The sequence below is a fragment of the Lynx canadensis genome, chromosome A2 (assembly GCF_007474595.2).
Source record: "Lynx canadensis isolate LIC74 chromosome A2, mLynCan4.pri.v2, whole genome shotgun sequence".
Taxonomy (NCBI): domain Eukaryota; kingdom Metazoa; phylum Chordata; class Mammalia; order Carnivora; family Felidae; genus Lynx; species Lynx canadensis.
In genome coordinates, this window is record NC_044304.2 from 51,107,368 (window position 1) to 51,129,270 (window position 21,903).

Here is a 21,903-nt window from a genome sequence, read left to right on the forward strand (position 1 = left end):
GAGGGGGAAGGGAGAAGGGCGGGCTCCTCAAGCCCAGCCCCGCGCTCATCGTCCGTGTCCGCAGATTCGCCACAAACGGCCCGACCACTCCGGATCTGGAATACCGCGACTTCGGCTTACAGGAACTCAACTCTAAGGTGGAGGTGCTACAGAAGTCATGTGGGGTGCCTACGGGCCCTTCCGAGTCTCAGAGAAAGGCCTCTCAAGACTCAGCAGGCGGGCGGGGATCTGTGGCGAAAGTGCAGATCGACAGCGCCGAGGCGCCGCGTTTACCCTGCGCAGACGCCGTCGCCGCCGCTGCTGCCGCCGCCGCTGCCACTGCCTTTGCCGCCACGGTCTCCGCCGCCGCCGTCCCCGCGCTGCCTCCGGGGTCTTCCATTGTTCCGGCCGTGCCGGGTCCCGAGGCCGGACAACCTAGAGGCTCTCGAAACCGGCGGCGGCCGACGGAGTTGAGACACCAGGGCGCCGGCGGGACCGGGAGCGGCAGGGGTCAGCGCGGGAATCCCGGGGAGCCGGGGCCAGAGCGTGGGGCGGCAGGGTGCCGGGGTGGCGAGGTCTGCGGTCTCCGGAGTTGGGGCTCTCTCTCCCCGGCCCGTCTTTCCCCGCCGGCCTCCCCAACTGGGGTCGGAGCCCCGGCGGGCGCCCCCGGCAATGAGCCCGGACTCGAGGTGGCCGGTGAGTGCGGGCCTGGGACCAGGGCGGGAGTGGCCAGCGGGGAAAGGCTAGACTACTTTCGTGGGGCGTGCACTGAGCTGCCCGGTCCGAGGGCCTCTTGGGCCACTCGAGCCGGGAGAACTGACAGTGCATTAGCTCCCAGCCTGCGTCCCAGGGCAACAGAGTATCCTCCAGGGCTCCCTGGGCCAATGGCAGGAGGGGAGCCTTGTTTAACATGTTACACTTCGACAAAAGGGAAACGTCGCCGCATCCGGGAGAGGGCTGCGGGCACCGCCTGGGCCCGGCCTGATCCCTCCGGCCCCCGCCCCCTACTTCCTCCAGCCCCCTGAACTCTGCCGCCATACCTCTGTGGGCTCTGGGTCTTCCTCACTGGCTTCCAGTCTGAGTTCTTGTCTCCACCCCGTGTGCCCTGCCGCCCAGTCCCAATGGGACATCTGCCGGGGGCTCTGTGCTACTTTGGGAGCCAGGGCGACAGAGATGCAGGATACACCAGGGACCGACCCATCATTGAAAGAGAAGAGCTTGCCTGTTCCTCTGATTGGTTTGTGTTTAAAGACACAGCTGCAGGTAGGAAGTAAAAGTGAGTTGGAGTAGAGGGAGTAGTTTTACCGATGTAGAAGTCAGGGGCACTGACAGAGAGGCTGGAGCAGCCCACTTGGCTTGGCTAAGTCACAGGAGAGAAGCCAAGAGATGTCACCGTTTGTCTAGGAGCTCAGGGTGGCTTTGCCTGGAATGATGCCAACACCCTAGCTGAATTGTTGAAGTCAGCTAGGCCTGGAGAAATTGGGGCAGTCTCTGACCACGTTGGGCTTCCTGGGGGCTGGTGCCATCTGCTGTCACTACTCACCCAGGAACATTGGAGAGGAGGAAGGGAAGGCCCTAAGGACCAGCATGGAACTGAATGTGCCTAGATTGTCATGCTCTTGTTTGTACTCTTAAGTACCTGGTTATCACTCCCAGAGCCAGGGCCAGGGCATAGGCTTCCCCTAAACACCTCAGAAATGAATTGCTTCTTTCTGTAATGCAGTGATTTCTGCTGGTGACCAGGATTAAATCATTGGCTATCCATTCAAACTTCTACATGGGTTAACACTAGCCTTCATCTGTCAGATGATCTGATGATCCCCTCATTCAGTATTCATTAAACAAGTTCTTTATTCATTTGCCAAAAACTGAGTGTCCACTACATGCCAGGTCCTGGGAATATATAGAGGTGGGTAGGCTCTCTGATGTCTGCACTGTATAGCACCTGGTCTAGTGGGAGGAGACAAAGAACTTCCAGTGTGGTAAGTGCCTTGGTGGAGATGACAATGGAATGCTATGGAAACACAGCCCTCCGTGGGAAAGACAAATCGTAACAGAAGAAGTGACATTTGAGTTGGGTTTTGAAGAATGAGTAGGAGCTCACCAATCAGGATGGAAACCATTTCAAATCTTGCAGGAATGAGAGGTTATAACATTCAGGGAATGGCAAATTGCCCAGGGTAGACAGAAGCACAGCTGTAACTAGTGAAAAGAAGAGTCTGGAAAGGAGGACTAGGGCCAATGAAAGGGGTACCTTGAATATCATCATAGGAAATTTGGATATTATCCTGAAATAAGTGGGGAGCATCAGGAAGCTTTTAATCAAAAGATTACATGGCTGTTGCTACTTGGTAAAAGATCACTCTGGCCACATTATATGAAGTTAAGCTAGAATAGTTGAGATATGGGGCAGGATGACCAGGCAGGAGGCGATGAGGCCCAGACTGCCCATGGTATGGAGGTGATGGCATTTGGAGTCACTGTAAAGGTGGGCTGGCCAGGACCTTTGGGGAGAAGGGGAGGGCTGGAGAGAGTAGTGGATGACCAGGAACTCTTCCCCAGGCCTGTGCTAACTGATCTGTACATTCTAGATGTGACAGCATGGGGGTGGACTTTGATGTGAAGACTTTCTGCCACAACTTGCGGGCAACTAAGCCACCATATGAGTGCCCCGTGGAGACCTGCCGTAAGGTCTACAAGAGTTACAGTGGTATTGAGTACCACCTATATCACTATGACCACGACAACCCACCACCCCCGCAGCAGACTCCACTCCGCAAGCACAAAAAGAAGGGGCGCCAATCACGCCCAGCCAACAAGCAGTCGCCCAGCCCCTCAGAGGTATCCCAGTCACCCGGCCGTGAGGTGATGAGCTACGCGCAGGCCCAGCGCATGGTGGAGGTGGACCTGCACGGCCGAGTCCACCGCATCAGCATCTTTGACAACCTGGATGTGGTGTCAGAGGATGAGGAGGCCCCTGAGGAGGCTCCTGAGACTGGTAGCAACAAGGAGAACACCGAGACACCAGCTGCTACTCCCAAGTCAGGCAAGCATAAGAACAAGGAAAAGCGCAAGGACTCCAACCATCACCACCACCATAATGCTTCTGTGAGCACCACTCCCAAGCTGCCAGAGGTGGTATACCGGGAGTTGGAGCAGGACACCCCCGATGCCCCACCCCGGCCGACTTCCTATTACCGGTAAGGCCACCTCCACCTCCCAACTCTGGAAAACTAGTCAGGCAGGGCTCAGGAGCTGAGACGTAACAGGCAGCAGATAGGAGAGTGGCAGAGATAAAGGATAGCAGAAGCACACTGGTCCTGCCAGGGCGGTGAGAGGAACGTGCCCCAGCTAATGATGGTGGCACTTATTATATACTGCCACATGCGAGGCCCTACACTGGGTACTTTGCAGTCACTCCTTTATTTTATTCTCACAATTCTCTCAGGTAGGTATCGTTCTCATTTCACAGATGAGGAATGCACAGTCCAGAAAGGGGGCCAGACTTACCGAAAGTCACATGCCAGTAGATAGTGGAACTGGGATTCAAATCCAGGTTCCTCTGACTCCAAATCTGCAGTTTTCACTATATCAAAAAATCATGTGTCTGGTTCCTGACCCTCTCCACTCCATCACTGTGTAACCTTGAGAAAGTTGTCTGGCTTCTGGTTTTCTAATGACCCCATCTGCAGAGCAGGTATAATATTCCTCTGCCGGCCTAGAGGTAGAAGACTAAGCACACTGATTTCATAAGGTCCCTAAAGCAATTTGCAAATTTGCAGAGGTAATTTTCCCACCATTCTGTTACTGTCACCCATCCTTTAACATGTGTAAGCAATATTTTTATCACCTATGGTTTGTGCTCCTCCATTGGCCCTAGTATTTATTTCACTTAACTGTTTCTTGGAACCCCACTTCCTTGCAAAATTAGTCATGGTGGCTCTAACAAAGTTACAGGCATAAGGCTAAATTCCTTTAACACAAGGTAAGAAATGAAGGGGTGGGGGCGATTTGGTGGTGGAGCTATGTACAGAAACCTTAGCTGGAGGATGGGAGAAAAATCAAGTATAAACCTTCTCTCTGAGTCTTGGCATCCAAGGCAAAGAGGGCATTCAGATAAGGAGCAGTATTTGGTGTCAACTAATCAGAAGGCCTAATCTCTGAGAAGGACTTGTAAAGGTTTTTTTTTTTTTAAATTTTTTTTTTTTCAACGTTTATTTATTTTTGGGACAGAGAGAGACAGAGCATGAACAGGGGAGGGCCAGAGAGAGAGGGAGACACAGAATCGGAAACAGGCTCCAGGCTCTGAGCCATCAGCCCAGAGCCCGACGCGGGGCTCGAACTCACGGACCGCGAGATCGTGACCTGGCTGAAGTCGGACGCTTAACCGACTGCGCCACCCAGGCGCCCCAGGACTTGTAAAGGTTTTTATATGAAAGGTGGTTTTTTTACCAAAAGTGCAATCCGTGTGATGGTATGCTGAATCTCCGTTCTTTAAAATCAAGTCTGTGGGCACTCCAGTGATTTGGCCCGGTATGTCACTTTGGTCCCTCCCTTGTTCACACGTTATACAGTCTCCTCTTCCTGTCTTTCATCCATCCAGCCCAGCTTCACCTCCTTCTCCTTCTGGCTTTGCACTGCCTCTCTTTTATGTTAGCAGTGACTGTTAGGCTCACCGCCCAACATACAAACCCTTGTTCGGGCCAGCCTTTTCTCCTAAGGGCTCTTCAGCCTTCTCTGCTCTGATAGGCAATCCAAACCAGTTCCTTCCACTCCATTTCTTCCTCCCTCTGCTCAGATTCACTCCTTATTCCTGGGGATCAAATCTGTTCTCCAGGGCAGCAATTCTCAGCTGGTACACTGTGATCAGCTGGGAGGTGTGTTGCATGTCATTTATTACTACTGTTAGTAGAACTGTCCAAGTTTTGCAAATGATATTTTTTATATATAAATTCGAGAAGATTTGAGGTCATCTCTCTAACAACACCAATTTCTCTTGCTTGCATCTAATATATGCTTTCTTAAGGAGAAAAGAGGGTGGAGTGTAGGCTGGTGTGCCAGGAATTGTACATGACATGCAGCCTACATTATCTGTGCCACAGCCTGTAATCTAGGTGCACTGTGGGAGTGTGTTATATACCATCGCATAATGTCACATATGTTATGGCAGAGCAAAGGTTGAGAACAAGTGCCAAGGCCTAGCAGGGGCTGGATAGTTCATACAATCTCTAAGCCACACCCTTTTTCAAGGATGAGGACATTGCAGTCATTTGGGGTAAAGGGCTAAGAAAGAAACTGCTTCCTATAGATACAGTATTTTAGTTTCCTCCATTCCACCCTCAAAATGCCTTTGAAATGAACAACTGTGCCTATTTCTGTGTGGTGAATCAGACATGGTCCTTGCCTCTAGCCTGTAGTGGAGGAGTTAGACACATAAATAGTTATAATACAAGGCAAGATAGCTCAGGGCTATACAAAAGCTAATAATAAAGCCAAGGTTTATTGAGTACTTGCATCATGCCAGGAACTGTTCTAAATACCTTATCTGTATTAACTCATTTAATGCTTACAACAGCTGTGTGAAATAGGTACAGGTTAGCATCACCACTTTATAGATGAGGAAACAGAGGCTCAGGGAGATCACCTTATTTGCCTGCTGTCATACAGAGCATGGCTCCCAAGCCTATGCTCTTCTGGCCTACTCTAGCACCCAGAGCTCCATTTCTCTTGTGGAGAGGGGAGTGGAGGGACAGAAACTAACATTTATTTAGGGCCTGCTATGTGCCACTTCAGTTAGCCCATTCATTTTTTTAAATTCCATTTAATCCTGACAAGTGTCTTTGGGAGTAAATAGTAGCATCCTCATTCTCTTATCAATAAAACTGAGTTCAGGAAGGACCAGTGATGTCTTGAAGGTCAGAGTGGCAGAGCCAGGATTTAAATCCATGTTTTCAGAAACCAAAGCCCCATTCTTTCCATTGTAAAACATATATAAAACATATATATAATTTGCAAGTGATACTTGCGGACCTTTCTTCTCCTAACTCTGCACCATCATCCAGACCTGTAGCTTTACAGTACCAGAGTCCAGGCCGTCTAGGGCATAGCAGGGGCATGGGGAGCCTGCTCTGTATGCCAGGCACCTGGAGCGGCCCTCAGCTCCAGTCTGGCTGGCCCAATGAGTGTGTAGGGTAGAGTCTGAATTCTAGTTCTGCCACTTCCTGGTTGTAGGACCTATCTGTGTTAGACAGTTAATTAACTTCTCAAAGCTTCATTTTCCTCATCCTCAAAATAAGGGCAATATGAACACTGATGCTATGGCTGTGGTGAGAATCAGTGTGGTAACAGTACAATGCTTGGCTCATAGTAAATGCTCAGTAAATCTTAGCTATTCTGTTATCTTCCAAGGCTATGCAAAAAACAAACACAATACGAAGAGTTTGAGGGAGCCCTGAGCTGCGTTAGCTGACATAAGACCCATGGCAACTCCATTCAGGTTGCTGCCAGTTGGTACTAAAACATATATATAATTTGCAAGTGATACTTGCGGACCTTTCTTCTCCTAACTCTGCACCATCATCCAGACCAACCCGGTAGGTCCTAGCTGCCCTACCCTCCTCCCTTCAGGAGTTTGGTTGAGCCTCCGTACCCCAGAGGAGGTGGTATAGTAGCTAGTACACAAGCTTTGGAGTCAGCAGGCCTGGGTTCACACCCCAGCTCTACCACTTTCTCCCAAGGGAGCCAGAACAGGTGAATTAACTCCCCAAACCTTAGGTTTCCTTTTCTGCAAAACAGGAATGATTACAGCACCTGGGGTTAAGGTGAGGATGGAATGAGACAGCATAAGTAAAGGCACAGACCTGGCAATGTGTAAGCGTCCAGCAATTGTAACCCATTTTCTTTAGGGGAAGGAAATCTCAACTATATGATGCTGAGCTGCCTATGTGCACTGCAGGTACATTGAGAAGTCGGCAGAGGAGCTGGACGAGGAAGTAGAGTATGACATGGACGAGGAGGACTACATCTGGCTGGATATCATGAATGAGCGGCGGAAGACAGAGGGTGTGAGTCCCATCCCGCAGGAGATCTTTGAGTACCTAATGGACCGGCTGGAGAAGGAGTCCTACTTTGAAAGCCACAATAAAGGTGACCCCAATGCACTAGTGGATGAGGATGCTGTGTGCTGTATCTGCAATGATGGTGAGTGCCAGAACAGCAATGTCATCCTATTCTGTGACATGTGCAACCTGGCTGTGCACCAAGAGTGCTATGGTGTCCCCTACATCCCTGAGGGCCAGTGGCTGTGCCGCCGCTGCCTACAGTCACCCTCCCGGGCTGTGGACTGTGCCCTGTGCCCCAACAAGGGTGGTGCCTTCAAGCAGACAGATGACGGGCGCTGGGCCCATGTGGTGTGTGCCCTGTGGATCCCTGAAGTCTGCTTTGCCAACACAGTCTTCCTGGAGCCTATCGACAGCATCGAGCACATCCCACCAGCTCGCTGGAAGCTGACCTGCTATATTTGCAAACAGCGGGGCTCAGGGGCATGCATTCAGTGCCACAAGGCCAACTGCTACACAGCCTTCCACGTGACATGTGCCCAGCAGGCTGGCCTTTACATGAAGATGGAGCCTGTGCGAGAGACAGGTGCCAATGGCACTTCTTTCAGCGTCCGCAAGACGGCCTACTGTGACATCCACACACCCCCAGGTTCGGCACGCCGCTTGCCTGCCCTGTCCCACAGTGAGGGTGAGGAGGATGAGGATGAGGAGGAGGATGAGGGTAAGAGTTGGAGCTCAGAGAAGGTCAAGAAGGCCAAGGCCAAGTCCCGGATCAAGATGAAGAAGGCACGGAAGATCCTGGCAGAGAAACGGGCCGCAGCACCTGTGGTGTCGGTGCCCTGCATCCCACCACACAGGTATGTGGGGAGCAGATGGATAGGCTGGCAAGGGAAGAAGAAGCCCTCCTAGAGACTGATAGCCCCGAGTGGAGTGACAGGGTTGGGTTCTCTTATTAGAAGCTACAAAGAAGGTCAAAACAAAGCACCAGATTCCAAAAGAAGTTACCCCTAGCAGGTCACCAGACTTTTATCTTAGGAGCCAGAAATTTCAGCTTTTATCTGTCAGACCTAACATGTTTTCAGCTGCCCTTCATTTTATGGTCTGGTTTAAGTAGGAAGAAAGAGGACGTAGTAGCTATCAGCCACAGTGGCAGAAATACTCTCACCCTGAACGGAGAAATGGAAGGAAAAAGGGGGAAGGAGTTGTGAAGTGGTCACTACCACAAATGAATCCAAATGACGGCTGCCATCATCAGTTATTTTTAACTTTCTCTTGTGCTGTCTAGTTAATTTCCTCTAGTGTACTGCTCTACAATTATACTTTATCCTAAAACCTTCCAAGGCTCAGGCTGAGCAGGGTATCCCAGAGTCAAATAGTACTCTGGGCTGCTGTGACAAGAGCAGTCTTAGAGGCCAAACTCCTCATATGAGTTCACCCAACTTCGTGAACAGGGTCAGGGATCTGGCTTCATGCTGGGAATTTGGCTTCCTGTCTGGTACTGTTTGCTCTTCTTCGCATTAAGTGTCACGGGCCTTTTTGACAATAGACTTACTCCAGATTCAACTCCATTCAGGAATTCTCACCAGCCAGAGACACCTGTTCTGCTTAAGAAAATAATGGCCCAACAGGTTTTTCTCTTTATTCCCTGCTTCGCAGGCTCAGTAAAATCACCAACCGCCTGACCATCCAAAGGAAGAGCCAGTTCATGCAGAGGCTACACAGCTACTGGACGCTGAAACGACAGTCACGAAATGGAGTCCCGCTGCTACGTCGCCTGCAGACACATCTGCAGTCTCAGAGGAATTGTGACCAAGTCGGGGTACCGTGTCAGATTCCCTATGGGTTCTGGGAACTGGGGCCAGGGACATAAAGGACTGAGATATGTGATAATAGTTTTCAGTGTCCGAGAGCTTAGGCTATTTCCTCCTTTAAAGTAGCCCTCAAACCAAACTCAGGATGAGATCCTTACAGATTGTCTGCACGTTAAAAGGGCACTGTTCCTGTGTGTTCCTTCATGCATTCATTCAACAAGCATATACCAACCATTGATTCTGTGCCAGATCTAGGGGACACATAAGTACAGGAATTCCCACTTTAGCTAGTGAGGCTGCCAGTAAATTACTGTGCTACCTCCTTCAGTTTTACCTGACATTGACCCAAGCTTCCTGGGCTCTTCTTCCCTCTGGCGTTTCTTCTGGCTTCCTTATCATCTACCAATCCCCTTCTTGCCTCTACAGAGAGATTCTGAGGATAAGAACTGGGCCCTCAAAGAACAGCTCAAGTCCTGGCAGCGCCTCCGGCACGACCTGGAGCGAGCTCGGCTGCTGGTGGAGCTGATCCGCAAGCGGGAGAAACTCAAAAGGGAGACGGTGAGTGCTCCTGGGTCAAGTCTGTTTTTCAGAGGAGAAAACGTTCCTGGGACAAGGAAAAGCCTTTGTCCCCTGGCCAGGAAGCAATAGGGCTGATGCTGGAGTCAGGTCTCAGTGGTGCCCAGTGTGTTCTCCAGCTCACTGCAAGCAGCATGTCACAGAAGAGGATGAACGGGACCCTCAATTATGTGATACAGGTAGCTGGCACTGGGAGTTCAAGGAAGAAAAAGGCCAGAGTAGTCAGGGAAGGTTTCACCAGGTGGGGCCTTGTAGAAAGTAGACCTGAGTGTGTCAGCTGTGGGCAGGAGAGAAGGAAGGCAGTTTCCCAAACCAGCTGCTACCATCCCTTCAGACCTCTTCCAAGGGACTGGCCTGGGCCTGGCTGATCGGGCCTTTATGTGTGTCAGATCAAGGTCCAGCAGATCGCCATGGAGATGCAGCTGACCCCCTTCCTCATCCTCCTTCGCAAAACCTTGGAGCAGCTCCAAGAAAAGGACACAGGCAACATCTTCAGCGAGCCGGTCCCTCTGTCTGAGGTAACCGAATTGGACGAAGTAAGAATCCCTTCCCCTCACTCCACCTTTCTGTTCCTCTCCCAGTTGGACCCCTGCTGCAGGTCTGGGCCAGGGACTAGGAGGGGACTGTGAAGAGAGGGGCTGGTGGCTCTGGGGCTCCAGGATAACTGGAGCCACATGCATCACCTGGACTCTGTCTTGTCCCTGTCACACCCCAAGGGCCCAGAATGGGAGGCAATCTGCACTCCTTCCCCAGAGGCAGGGACTGAGTCTGCCAAATGAATAATCCCAGGGCAGGAAGACACTTTCGGGGTGCTGAACCCTAGAACGGAGACTTTAGAAGGCTCAGCACCTAAAGAACCAGCTCTGAAGCCCTAGGTCCTGACTGGCAGACTCTTCTCTCTAAAAGGTATAAAACGAGAGGCCCGAGGCAGTAGCCTCCTTATAAGTCTTAATGATAAGTAAAAGAGCTATAGGAATGCAAAGTGGTGTTATTTCCAAATGATTGCCCTAGCCATTTTCTTACTGAAGCCTCTTGGCTCTAGGAGGTAGATTTGACTGTAATTTCATCACCATTTTCCAGGTGAGGAAAAAGAAGGCCCAAAGAGGTTAAGAGACTTGCCATGGTCACACAGCTTGTGACCGGTAAAGTCAAGACTAGAATCCAGCTTTCCTTTCCCCTGTGCTATATGCCTGCCTCGAACTGTGGTGGGAGGAGGTTGCTGGATGCTTTTCACGGGGTGGGGGTGTTAGGAGCAAGGGTTCAGGGCGAATGAGGAGCATATCTCCACTTAGCCACGCCTACCCTGCTCTCCCAGGTACCTGACTACCTAGACCACATCAAAAAGCCCATGGACTTTTTCACCATGAAGCAGAACTTGGAGGCTTACCGCTACCTGAACTTTGATGATTTTGAGGAGGACTTCAACCTTATCGTCAGCAACTGCCTCAAGTATAACGCCAAGGACACCATCTTCTACCGGGCAGCAGTGCGGCTCCGAGAACAGGGTGGCGCTGTGCTCCGCCAGGCCCGGCGCCAGGCAGAAAAAATGGGCATTGACTTTGAGACGGGCATGCATATCCCCCACAGCCTGGCTGGAGATGAGGCCCCACAGCACACTGAAGATGGTGGGTGATAAATCATGCTACACACATAGAGCCCAATGCCAGGGATAAATGGCTTTCCAAAAGTCCCCTACTGGGAACAGGCAGTGTAGGCAGGAAGTAGCTAGCCTGAGCAGTGGCAAACTATCCCCAGGAATGCGCCCCAAGAAGCCAGACTGGGTGAATGGATAGCAGTGCCTACCCTTCCACATCTTGGTGCTGCTGTTTTACAGCTGTTCCTGGTGAGAAGCCAAAGGGAAAAGAGTGGGTTTCTTGTTGCCTGCTCAGGTTCAGGGGGCCCAGAGGCCTACCCTAAGTTTGACCTTTCCCCACCCCCTGTGTCCACTCCTAGCAGCAGAGGAAGAGCGGCTGATCCTGCTAGAGAACCAGAAGCACCTGCCAGTGGAAGAGCAGCTGAAGTTGTTGCTGGAGCGGCTGGATGAGGTGAATGCCAGCAAGCAGAGTGTGAGTCGTTCACGGCGTGCAAAGATGATCAAGAAAGAGATGACGGCACTGCGGCGGAAGCTTGCCCACCAGCGGGAAACTGGAAGGGATGGGCCTGAGCGTCATGGCCCCTCCAGCCGGGGCAGCCTGACACCCCACCCGGCAGCATGTGACAAGGACGGGCAGACAGACAGTGCCGCCGAAGAGAGCAGCAGCCAGGAGACAACCAAAGGTCTGAACCCCTAGCAAGGTGGACCCCAAAGCCAGCTAGACTTGACTCTGTAGCACACACTCAGCCACTGCCATCCCCCAGGCAGAGGTCCCTCCTACACAGCTAGCTGTACTTTCTCCCTCATTCCCCATTCAGGGGCCTCTTAGCTGCCTCTCTGGCTATTGGTATAAGGGACAATGTTCCCAATTCCACAACCCCCCAGATCATCTCCCAACTCTAGCTGGAGTAACAGTCCTATAGGCCCAGGGTATACCCTGGGTATCTACCCTTCCCACATCAGGCCCCTCACCAACTCTCCTTCTCTCTTTCTCTGCTCCAGGCCTGGGTCCCAACATGTCCTCAACCCCCGCACATGAGGTGGGCAGGAGAACCTCAGTTCTGTTCTCCAAAAAGAACCCGAAGACAGCTGGACCGCCCAAGAGGCCGGGCCGGCCCCCCAAAAACCGGGAGAGCCAGATGACCCCCAGCCACGGAGGCAGTCCTGTGGGGCCCCCCCAGCTCCCCATCATGGGCTCCCTACGTCAGCGCAAGCGGGGTAGGAGCCCCCGGCCCAGTTCGAGCTCAGACAGCGACAGTGATAAATCCACAGAAGACCCCCCAATGGGTGAGCCTCACCATCACCCAGCCCCCCGAGAGAGTGAGCAAAGTTGCCATCATTCCCAACATAACTCCCACCTGTCCCTTCATTTGCCCATAATATATCAGAGCTAGAAGGGCCCTTAGGGATCCTTTAATTCAGTCCCCTCATTTTACAGATGGGGAAACTGAAGTCCAGAAACACTGACCCAGCTAGATTCCCATCCAGGACCCTCTCCATTATATCACTTCACCTTTTCTCTTCTCATCCTCCTTGGGGATTTCCTGCCCTTTAAGCCATTTGTGTCTTAAGGCCAGTAACTGCCAAGGGCAGTGTGACGGGTGGGGCAGGACTATGGCCAACTGTGGCAGACACTGCCCAGAACTGGCTCTGCTGGCCAAAGTTGGAGGAATTTTCCAGCACAGAAGGGAAAGCCGAGCTCCTAGTCCCTCTTACCCCCATGCCATCTCTCATCTACATCTTCCTGACCGATTCCTTCCCTCCTCCCCCTCCCCCCAACCAAGACTTACCAGCTAATGGCTTCAGCGGTGGAAATCAGCCAGTGAAGAAGAGTTTCTTGGTATATCGTAATGACTGCAGCCTTCCCCGGAGCAGCTCCGACTCTGAGTCTAGCAGCAGTAGCAGCAGCAGCGCTGCCTCAGACCGAACCAGGTACCAGCCCTCCAGATCAAGATCTGCCTCCAGGATGCCCTTTGAAGTTTCCCTCTGGGAAATAGCATGGCAGCCACTTCAGTCTAGATTAAGATGGCTCAGACCCAAGGTTCTCTGCGAAATAAATGGCATACCTAAGAACGTCACCATAATGGAATAGTGGGAACCATCCTGGGTTAAGCTGATGTTGTAGAGCAGAGAGCATAAACTGATGCCTTGTGGCCTGGATTTGGCCTGCAGACATATTTTGTTTGGCCAGCATGGTGTTTAAAAAAAAAAAAAAAAAAAGGAATCCAGTACTGCCACATAAAATTCCTAGTGTCTGTATTCTCTTTAAAAATCCGATCTTGGGGCGCCTGGGTGGCGCAGCCGGTGAAGCGTCCGACTTCAGCCAGGTCACGATCTCGCGGTCCGTGAGTTCGAGCCCCGCGTCGGGCTCTGGGCTGCCGGCTCAGAGCCTGGAGCCTGCTTCCGATTCTGTGTCTCCCTCTCTCTCTGCCCCTCCCCCGCTCATGCTCTGTCTCTCTCTGTCTCAAAAATAAATAAACGTAAAAAAAAAATTTAAAAAAAAAAAAAAAAAAAAAAAAATCCGATCTGGCAAATCTAGCCAGGGGATGCACTCATCACCACCACTGTTAAATCCAGCCCATGTCAGTCACACTATTGCCAAGCCCCCGAGGGCTTTTGAGTTTGAATTTTTTCAAGTAGCCTCAGTTTTCCAAAATTCTTAGACCTGGGGGTTTAAAAAGAGGACAACTACTGTGTCATTACCCACTCTACCCTCCTTTAAGCTGAGTTCTTGTCTTGTCCACAGCACAACACCCTCAAAACAGGGCCGGGGCAAGCCCTCCTTCTCTCGGGGCACATTCCCGGAAGACAGCAGTGAAGATACCTCAGGCACTGAGAACGAGGCCTACTCCGTGGGCACTGGCCGCGGCGTGGGCCACAGCAGTAAGTACCCTCACCCAAAGCCAGGGAAGCCGGGGGCCCAGTATCAGGGCCTTGCCAGCCCCCTGGCTGCTGATCTGCTCCCTCTCTCCCATTCCTGTGAAGTGGTAAGGAAGAGTCTGGGACGGGGAGCTGGCTGGCTGTCAGAGGATGAGGACTCCCCACTGGATGCTCTGGACCTGGTGTGGGCCAAATGCCGAGGGTATCCATCATACCCAGCTCTGGTAGGCTTCCCCTTTTCTTATCATACCACTTGCCTCCCAACCCCAGATCGTAGACACAATTAGCAGACTTTACTTACTCTCTGCTGAGCTGTAGAGAACAAGGGTCTTTGGCAGATAGATACTTAACAAGTTCCTGGTTAGTTTTTCCATCTCTCCCTTTTCTTTCCCTTTGCATCTTGGAATCTGGAATAGTTCATCATGAGAAGCCAAGGGTCAGCAATGCAGCCTTGTGGCATGATAATCTTTCTGTGTCCCAACTTCAGAGGTAGTTTCCCAATTCTTGTATAGAGTAAGTTTCGGGGAAGAAGGGAACTGAACCAAACAAAGGTCTTATTACACCCTCAGATAATTGATCCAAAGATGCCCCGGGAAGGTATGTTCCATCATGGGGTTCCTATCCCTGTGCCCCCCCTGGAGGTGCTGAAACTTGGGGAACAGATGACCCAGGAAGCCCGAGAGCATCTCTACCTCGTCCTCTTCTTTGACAACAAGCGAACCTGGTAAGGAGGAGGGGAGCAGTTGCTGTGACTCATACAGCCACAGATGCAACCCTGGGTATGTGGGCAGGCTGCCAGGAAACTCCAGCAACAGACAGACTGGGCTATCACAGATCAGTGGGGGAGGGACTTAGATCTTTGAGCAGAAGGGTTGTGAGGGTTGTGTTGACCATGAGTCTGAGAGACTGAGTGGGCAACAGCTGACAAACAGCTGTAGCTAGAAGCTAGAGGGGCATCAGTGACTGTGACAAATGTGCTCCCCACCCAGAATCAGGTGGCTTCTAGACTTAGTTTTCCTGTCTCTGCCTCCATGGTGACAAGATGAGGATAAAATAGACATAAACATTCAGGATCTTAAATCTCTGTTCTGTCACATGTATGTAATGCAGTGTTTTTTGTGTATTGTGTGCAAAGGATATTTAATGTCAGTAAAGTCTGCCTGAAGCCTATGGGACAGGGTACCTATTTCAGGTTAGGTCATGGCCCCTTTTTGCACTCGTAAATACCCTGTGGTTACCCCGTAATGTGACTGTTGAGTGGGTGCTTTTCATCACTAGACTATGAGCAGTTCCTTGAGGGCAGGGACTGTTTCTCTTAGACTCTGTAACCCCATTACCCACCAGAACCGGGCCCAGAGTGGGCACTCAGGAGGTGTTTTTGAATGAGTGAAGGAGTGATGAAGGCTGATGCTTGTTGCTTTCCCAGAGATGACTTATGTGATCCTCACCTCGTCCTACAGGCAGTGGCTGCCAAGGACTAAGCTGGTTCCTCTGGGCGTGAACCAGGACCTCGACAAGGAAAAGATGCTGGAGGGCCGCAAATCCAACATCCGCAAATCAGTGCAGATTGCTTACCACCGGGCTCTGCAGCACCGCAGCAAGGTGCAGGGCGAGCAGAGCAGCGAGACCAGTGATAGTGACTGATAATGCCCAGCACAGCCCAACCTACAGTGCCCTGCCACCTCTCTCCTCCCCCTTTGCTCACTGTCCTGGAGTGGCACCGGCCTCTGCACTGACTCATTCCTGGTCTTGGGGCCAGTCTCAGGGGAAGCTGGGTGGGGGAGGTCCCTCCCGCCCTGAGTGCAGCTGGACTGTACAGAACACTCCAAGGGCCCACGGCGGCTCTGCGCATGGAGAGGGGAGGTCTCACTGGCCAGAGAGCCCCAGAGACCTCAGCATTGTAGTGCAGGGTGGTGGGCCAAGGTTAGGACACTGCATAAAACAGGCCATCCCACCACCTCTGTCTGCTCTGCTCATGCCAGGAGAATCTAACTGCCTAGTGGCCTGAGGCCCTTGCAGGTGGTGAGGTGAACGGGCATCTGCCCAGCCTAGCAGTGGGATTGATGTCTGTCCAGCCCGGAAGAGGGGCACTAGGTGACCCCCCTCCCCTGCTGTTGTAAATACTGTAATTAGCGGAGAATTTAAATTATTCTCATTTGTAACTGCGTTTCCGGGTCGCGCCAGAGTCATTTGGTACTAAAAAAGACTGGGGCCTGTCCCCACTTCCCTTTTTCCCATAGATGCCCCCACCTTTCAAACTGGTTTGTATTTATTTCAAAGGAAGAAAATATATTGATTCTTAGAAAATAAATAGTCTGGAATTCTTGGGTTCTTGCCTTCTGCCAGGGCAAAAAGATAAAAAGGGAGGTTGTCCCTCCGGGATGGTAAATAATTGGGCTCAAGAGGTTGCTGGTTGCTGTGCATGCTGCATTTGTAAGACAACAGCCAGGATAATACGATAGCTCCCACTTCCCAGGCACTCACTGGGCGGCAAGCCTTTTTCTAAGCACTTTTAGATACACAATTTTATGTAATCCTTGCAAAAACTATAGGGAAAGTTAATAAGGTGGTTATCTCCACAAAGATACTGAGGTTTAGAAAAATTAAGTAACTTGCCTAAGTTCCCACAACTAGGAAGGCGCAGAGCTAGGATTTGAACTCCGGTCTCTGTCTACAAAGCTGGCTCTTTAGCCAGTATTCAGAACTAACTGCTAGAAGAAGTCTACGTCTCCTTCATGAATTTCAGAGGCTTCAAGTCCTTTGCCAGTAGGTTAGTCCCAAGTGCTTCGGAGTCCCCATAGCTGTGACCTTCCCGTTTAACTGGGGACGTAGCAGGTATGTAGAGGATTGCTCTTCATTCATTCCCAACCTTGGCATCTCCTTTACCGATGATTCATTCAGTTACTGCAGGAATGCTTTCCAAGTATGGGACACCTGTGGGCTGGCACACCTAGAGAGGAGACAGCCACAGGAGGTAGTTGCCCAGGGCCTTGCAGCTTTGGAGTGGAACAGACAAAAATAGCATTTGTCTGATGATAACCATGCACGTGATGCTCCTCCCTACTAGGTACTGCGGGTGGGTCACAAATCTTGCCCTTAAGGAATTTGCGGTCTACTCACTGAAACACAGTAACCTCAGATCACAGCGCTATGAGGTGAAAAGTGGCCCAGATAAAGTTCATGTCTCCTAGGTCCTTGCTTACTGTCTTCCTCCAGAAGGGAAGAAATTACATAACACATCTTTCTTGGGCCCAGGCAGCCCGCCCTGGAAACTGGAAGAGGCAGACGGGCTGCCTCGGGCCCACAAGCCCCAGTGGGCACAGGGTGTGAGATGATGGAGCACTGTTTTTTAAGGAATGCCCTGCGACTGAAGGGAGCAGCTGGGTGGAGCGGCTGGGTAGCGCGGGGCGCGGCAGTCGGAGGACGAAGGTCTCTGACGGAGTGAACTCTGAAGAGACCTGACTGGAGTCGAGGCTCGGCGAGGCCTTGGAGGGGAGCGGCTTAGCGGGCGAGCGCGAAGACTCAATCCTCAAGCGGCGGACGCTGTGGAGACGTCTCGGCCGCTCGGAGGGGCCCGAGCTGTGTTGGGGTCCAATTCTCAGGAGGGCGAATATCTGACTGGAGAGGTTCGGTGGAGAAAGGCTCTCTGGGGGTGGTGGGGGACAGGATTTGGCTCTGCGGACGAGCAAGCCATGAGGAACCCCAGGGTTCCGAGGAGATCTGGCAGTGCGGATTGGGGCCTGAGGGCGCATTCTGCGACCGGTCGGCGGGGCGCGGGGATCGGACACCCTTGCGTGCCCAGTGCAGACAACCCCAAAGGCAAGGCCGAGAGCGGGCAGCGAGCCCAGCGCGCGCCAACCGCTGCGGCCCCTCAGAGAGACCCGCCCATCCGCCGTCACACCCTATTCTCATTGGTGCCTCTTCTGCGCGGATTGGCTACCTCCGGATCCAATAAGCCAGGCTTGCATCCTACTTCCGGTGAGAGCGAAGTCGGCTCCCTGGAGAAGCCGGAAGAGTGCGTTTGCGCGCGCTTGCCGAAGTCGCGGCAGCTCTGAGCGCAGTGGTGCGCGCCGGGAGGCGTGGCCGGGAGAGCATTCATAACGGGAAAGGTCAGGAGGGTTGGTGCCCTGGTGGACTGTAAGGGGCGGGGCCTGCAGGGAGTGGAGGAATTAAATGAAATTGGGCGGGCCTTCAATAAACCTTTAGAGGCTAGGGCTTAGTGGGCAAGGCCTTAAAGAGTGCTGACTGTGTGGTCACGGTCTTTTGGCGATGAGTGGAGCTGGTACTGAGTAGGCGGGGCCATTATGGGGCGGAGCCTGGCGTGGAATTGTTAGCTGGGTCCTTTTTGCTCTGGAGCATGAGACATCGTACTCTAGCCTCTTTCCCGGCCCTGTGGGCCTCCATCCCCTGTCCACGCTCGGAACTGCGCCTGGACCTGGTTCTGGCTTCCGGACAGTCCTTCCGGTGAGTGACCCTGATTCTTGGCCCCTCAACACTGCAGTTCTGGAATGTAAAGGAATTTTGGGGGTGATGGAAGAAACCTCAGGGTGCAGAAGAGGAAGCAGACGCGGGTGGTGAGCCTGTTTATCTCCTTTCTAAGGTGGAGGTAAAAAGCCAGTGCATTGCGGGTGCCTGGGCGCTGCGCTGACAGCGTGGAGCCTGCTTGGGATTCTCTTTCCCCCCTCTCTCTGCCCCTTGCCCGCGTAAGTGCAAGCGCGCGCGCGCGCACGCACACACACACACACACACACACACTCGCTCTCAAAATAAATAAACTTTAACAAAAGAAACCAAAAAAAGGTCAGTGCCGTGTTGTGAGAATCAAACGACTTTGCATTTCCTAAATCAGTGTTGTGTATGGAGCTGTTGTAGGATGGGAGGGCCCTAAAGGGTGCAAGAAGGAAAACTGAGTACCAGAGTTGCTGTGTGCCTGGGGGCTCAGGTGGAGGGAGCAAAACCCTGCGCACTGGACTGGCGTGCTGGGGAACCAAGTATGGACACTGACCCAGACTGAGGAGCAGATCTACTGTACTGTGTACCGAGGGGACAAGGGTTGGGTTGGCAGGCCCACACCAGAAGAGCTAAAGACTGTGCACCAGTACTTCCAGCTGGATGTCAGCCTGGCTCAACTATATCACCACTGGAGTTCCGTGGACCCCCACTTTCAAGAGGTGGCTCACAAATTCCAAGGTGAGTACAAGGATTGGGACAGGGGTTGGAGTTCTTGTAATTTGGTTAAATTATGCAGTTTCACCATCTGTAAAATGGGGATTATAATCCACCTCATAAGATTTTATGAGGATTGAAGGAGCTAATACGTGTAAAGTTTTGCTTAGAATAGTGCCTGACACATAGTAATTATTATTACTATTATTGTTTTGCTGATTACCATAGTGTGGTGACAGGATATTGAGCCAAATCCTGGCTGTGTGACCTGGGACAGGTGACCTCATTCATTCTGTAAATATTTGCAGAGCATCTGCTATGTGAACAAAACGGACACAAATCCCCATGGACACAAATCCCCACGCTCGTTGTGTTTACACTGTGGCTTCTTTATCCCTGGAATGTAAAGATAACCCCGACCTATGAGGAATGAGCGCTCTGGTGTTGTTTTCTCTATCAACGCTTTCCCTCATTCCCCTAGATCCTCCTAGATCTTCAGTGCCTAGGATCTGAGGGTGGGAAGAGGCCACTCCTGACACCAGGTCTGTATCCTACCGCCTACCTTTCTGGTCTCCAGGTGTTCGACTTCTGCAACAGGACCCCGTCGAGTGCCTTTTCTCCTTCATCTGTTCCTCCAACAACAACATTGCTCGCATAACCGGCATGGTAGAACGCCTCTGCCAGGCTTTCGGACCTCAGCTCATCCAGCTGGATGATGTCACCTACCATGGCTTCCCCAGCCTGCAGGCCCTGGCTGGTGAGTAGGTGGGTCCCTGCGCTCAGACCCTCCAATAGCTTTCAGGGTCTGTTCGGTTCTCCCCTGGTCCCCATCTCCCATCTCAAAGCTTCCTGCCTTCCCAAACACCCTCCTCATCCAGAACCATCTTGCCTGGTCTGATCAGCCCTGCTTCATCCTCCCTGTCTGTCCTTGAAACATCAGCACCTCACTAGCCTGTGCTTTTTACCCCATAGGTTCACTGCTTCATAAAAAATTTAAAAAACACATAGTATACAGTAGTATGGGGTTAAGACCACTCTTCTGGAGAATACCTACATCTGAATTCTTTTGGCATTTGACATCTACCTATATGACCTGGAGCACATTATTTAATCACTCTGTGTTTCAGTTTCTTCATCTGTGGAATGGGAGAATAATGGCACTTACCTATCAGAGTTGCCACAAGGGTTAAGTAAAGAAATACACATACTGCACATAGTGCAGTATTTGACATACAGGAAGTATGCAGAAAATTAAAGTTGCTAACTCTACAGTGAACCCAACAATTTTGCATCCAAGAACATATATGTTCTTTATACCAGCCTTGTGAGGGAAGTATTTTACAGAAGCAAGTATATCAGTTGGTAGATGTGAGAATAAAGCTAGAAGAAGTGCTTAGGGACTGCATAGCAAGGAGACAGGATACCTAGAGAAAAGAGAATGTTTTTGGTGCTTAGAAACCCAGTATTGGGGGGAAAAAAAGAAACCCAGTCTTGGGTCTCAGCTCCCAGCTTAGTAGTCATAAGACCAAAAGAATTCATTTACCTATTGAAGCTTCTCTTGTTTGTAGGATGGGAATAACAGTTTCTATCCAGAAGGGTTTGAGTGGTGAGTAAAGCAGTTGTGAGGCAGGGTGCTCTAATAGGCTAAGAGCACAGGCATTGGTTTCCCAGACCTGGGTACAGGATCCCATCTCCACCATGTCCTTTTTTGAACAAGTTATTAACCTCTTCTAAGTTCTTATTTTCTCCATCTGTAAAATTGGGAAAATAGCCATACTGTTGTCCGGTTCCTTGAGAAAAGCATGATAATGTACCTAAAGTACTTTGCCCATGCATAATACCCAGCACTTGATAATAGAAGCTGTTATTGTTATTATGACCATTATTTTAGATCATGGGTGTAAATGCACTTTGGAAAGGATAACTGGGGAGTTCCTCCAGGGCAGCAAGTCCTTCTTAGTCCCTGCTCCAGTGACCAACACTGGGTAGTAGGTGCTCAGAAAATATTTGCAGAGGAGCAAACTCAGGCTTTAACCCTTTCTTTTGAATATGCAAGTGTCCTGGGGTCTCACAGAGGGTGATGAGGTGGGAGAGAGGTGCTTAGGGAAAGCATTCCTGTAGGGGGTAGAGGCCTCACACACTAGCCTGAAGACAGGAAAGACTTGAGGATCCCTGACCCCTGCTTTCTTCCCCATTCACCCACAGGGCCAGAGGTAGAAGCTCAGCTCAGGAAGCTGGGCCTGGGGTATCGTGCCCGCTACGTGAATGCCAGTGCCCGAGCCATCCTAGAAGAACAGGGCGGGTTGCCCTGGCTGCAGCAGCTGCACAAGGCCCCCTACGAGGAGGCCCACAAGGCCCTCTGCACCTTGCCTGGGGTGGGCACCAAGGTAATGTCCCAGGGGGCAGGAGCTACCCTCACCATCCACGCAGAGAGTAGCAGAGAAGGAGACAGGGCAGGCCTGAGAGCTGGGTACATGCTTGGGCTCTGGAGGCAGGGCAAAAAGGAGAAAGGATACAAGCAGATGTTTTATTAGAGAAAATGCAAAGTGCAGAAAGAGTATAAAGGATATTGTCCCAGGGCACCTGGCTGGCTCAGTCAGAAGAGCATGCAACTCTTGATCTGAGGGTCATGAATTCAAGCCCCACACTGGGTATAGAGATTACTTTTTAAAATAAATAAATAAATAAATAGACTTTAAAAAAAAATGACATTGTCCCTTGAGTGCATTTTTTAGAAAGGCCATTTGTTTCAATGCACATATACACTGCTCTATGTATGCAGAATTTTCCAGAAGGAATCATTGGAAGCTTAAGAGTGGTTACATTTGGGAAGACAAAT

At 51.4% G+C, this 21,903-nt stretch overlaps 2 protein-coding genes across 14 annotated transcripts in view; both read left to right on the top strand.

Moving 5' to 3' along the window:
- The first annotated feature begins 564 nt into the window (after positions 1–564).
- BRPF1 (bromodomain and PHD finger containing 1) lies at positions 565–16,209 on the top strand. 10 transcript variants are annotated; one of them, XM_030307331.1, is made up of 14 exons: positions 568–675; positions 2,571–3,179; positions 6,935–7,894; positions 8,694–8,856; positions 9,275–9,406; positions 9,814–9,960; positions 10,740–11,049; positions 11,378–11,701; positions 12,021–12,305; positions 12,803–12,950; positions 13,765–13,901; positions 14,004–14,122; positions 14,468–14,622; positions 15,359–16,209. In XM_030307331.1, the coding sequence occupies exons 2-14, from the start codon at positions 2,581–2,583 to the stop codon at positions 15,540–15,542; spliced, it is 3,663 nt and encodes a 1,220-aa protein (XP_030163191.1). In that variant the 5' UTR covers positions 568–675; positions 2,571–2,580; the 3' UTR covers positions 15,543–16,209. The 10 variants fall into 10 exon arrangements, with proteins under 10 accessions (XP_030163195.1, XP_030163191.1, XP_030163192.1 ...); XM_030307332.1 differs by having other exon boundaries at positions 11,381–11,701; XM_030307333.1 differs by having other exon boundaries at positions 9,814–9,942.
- A 1,698-nt stretch (positions 16,210–17,907) lies between these two features.
- Positions 17,908–21,903, top strand: part of OGG1 (8-oxoguanine DNA glycosylase) — a 44,150-nt gene continuing 40,154 nt past the window's right edge. Inside the window, exons 1-4 of one of the 4 annotated variants that reach the window (XR_003967033.1) lie at positions 17,908–18,362; positions 18,841–19,088; positions 19,642–19,821; positions 21,270–21,451. Coding sequence is in view for 3 of the 4 variants with exons in the window: in XM_030307362.1 (XP_030163222.1) it covers positions 18,256–18,362; positions 18,841–19,088; positions 19,642–19,821; positions 21,270–21,451 (717 nt within the window). In the remaining variant the exon portion in view is untranslated. Of the gene's footprint in view, positions 18,363–18,840; positions 19,089–19,641; positions 19,830–21,269; positions 21,452–21,903 lie in introns of those variants that run through there. The other 3 variants (XM_030307362.1, XM_030307360.1, XM_030307361.1) reach the window with 3 other exon arrangements.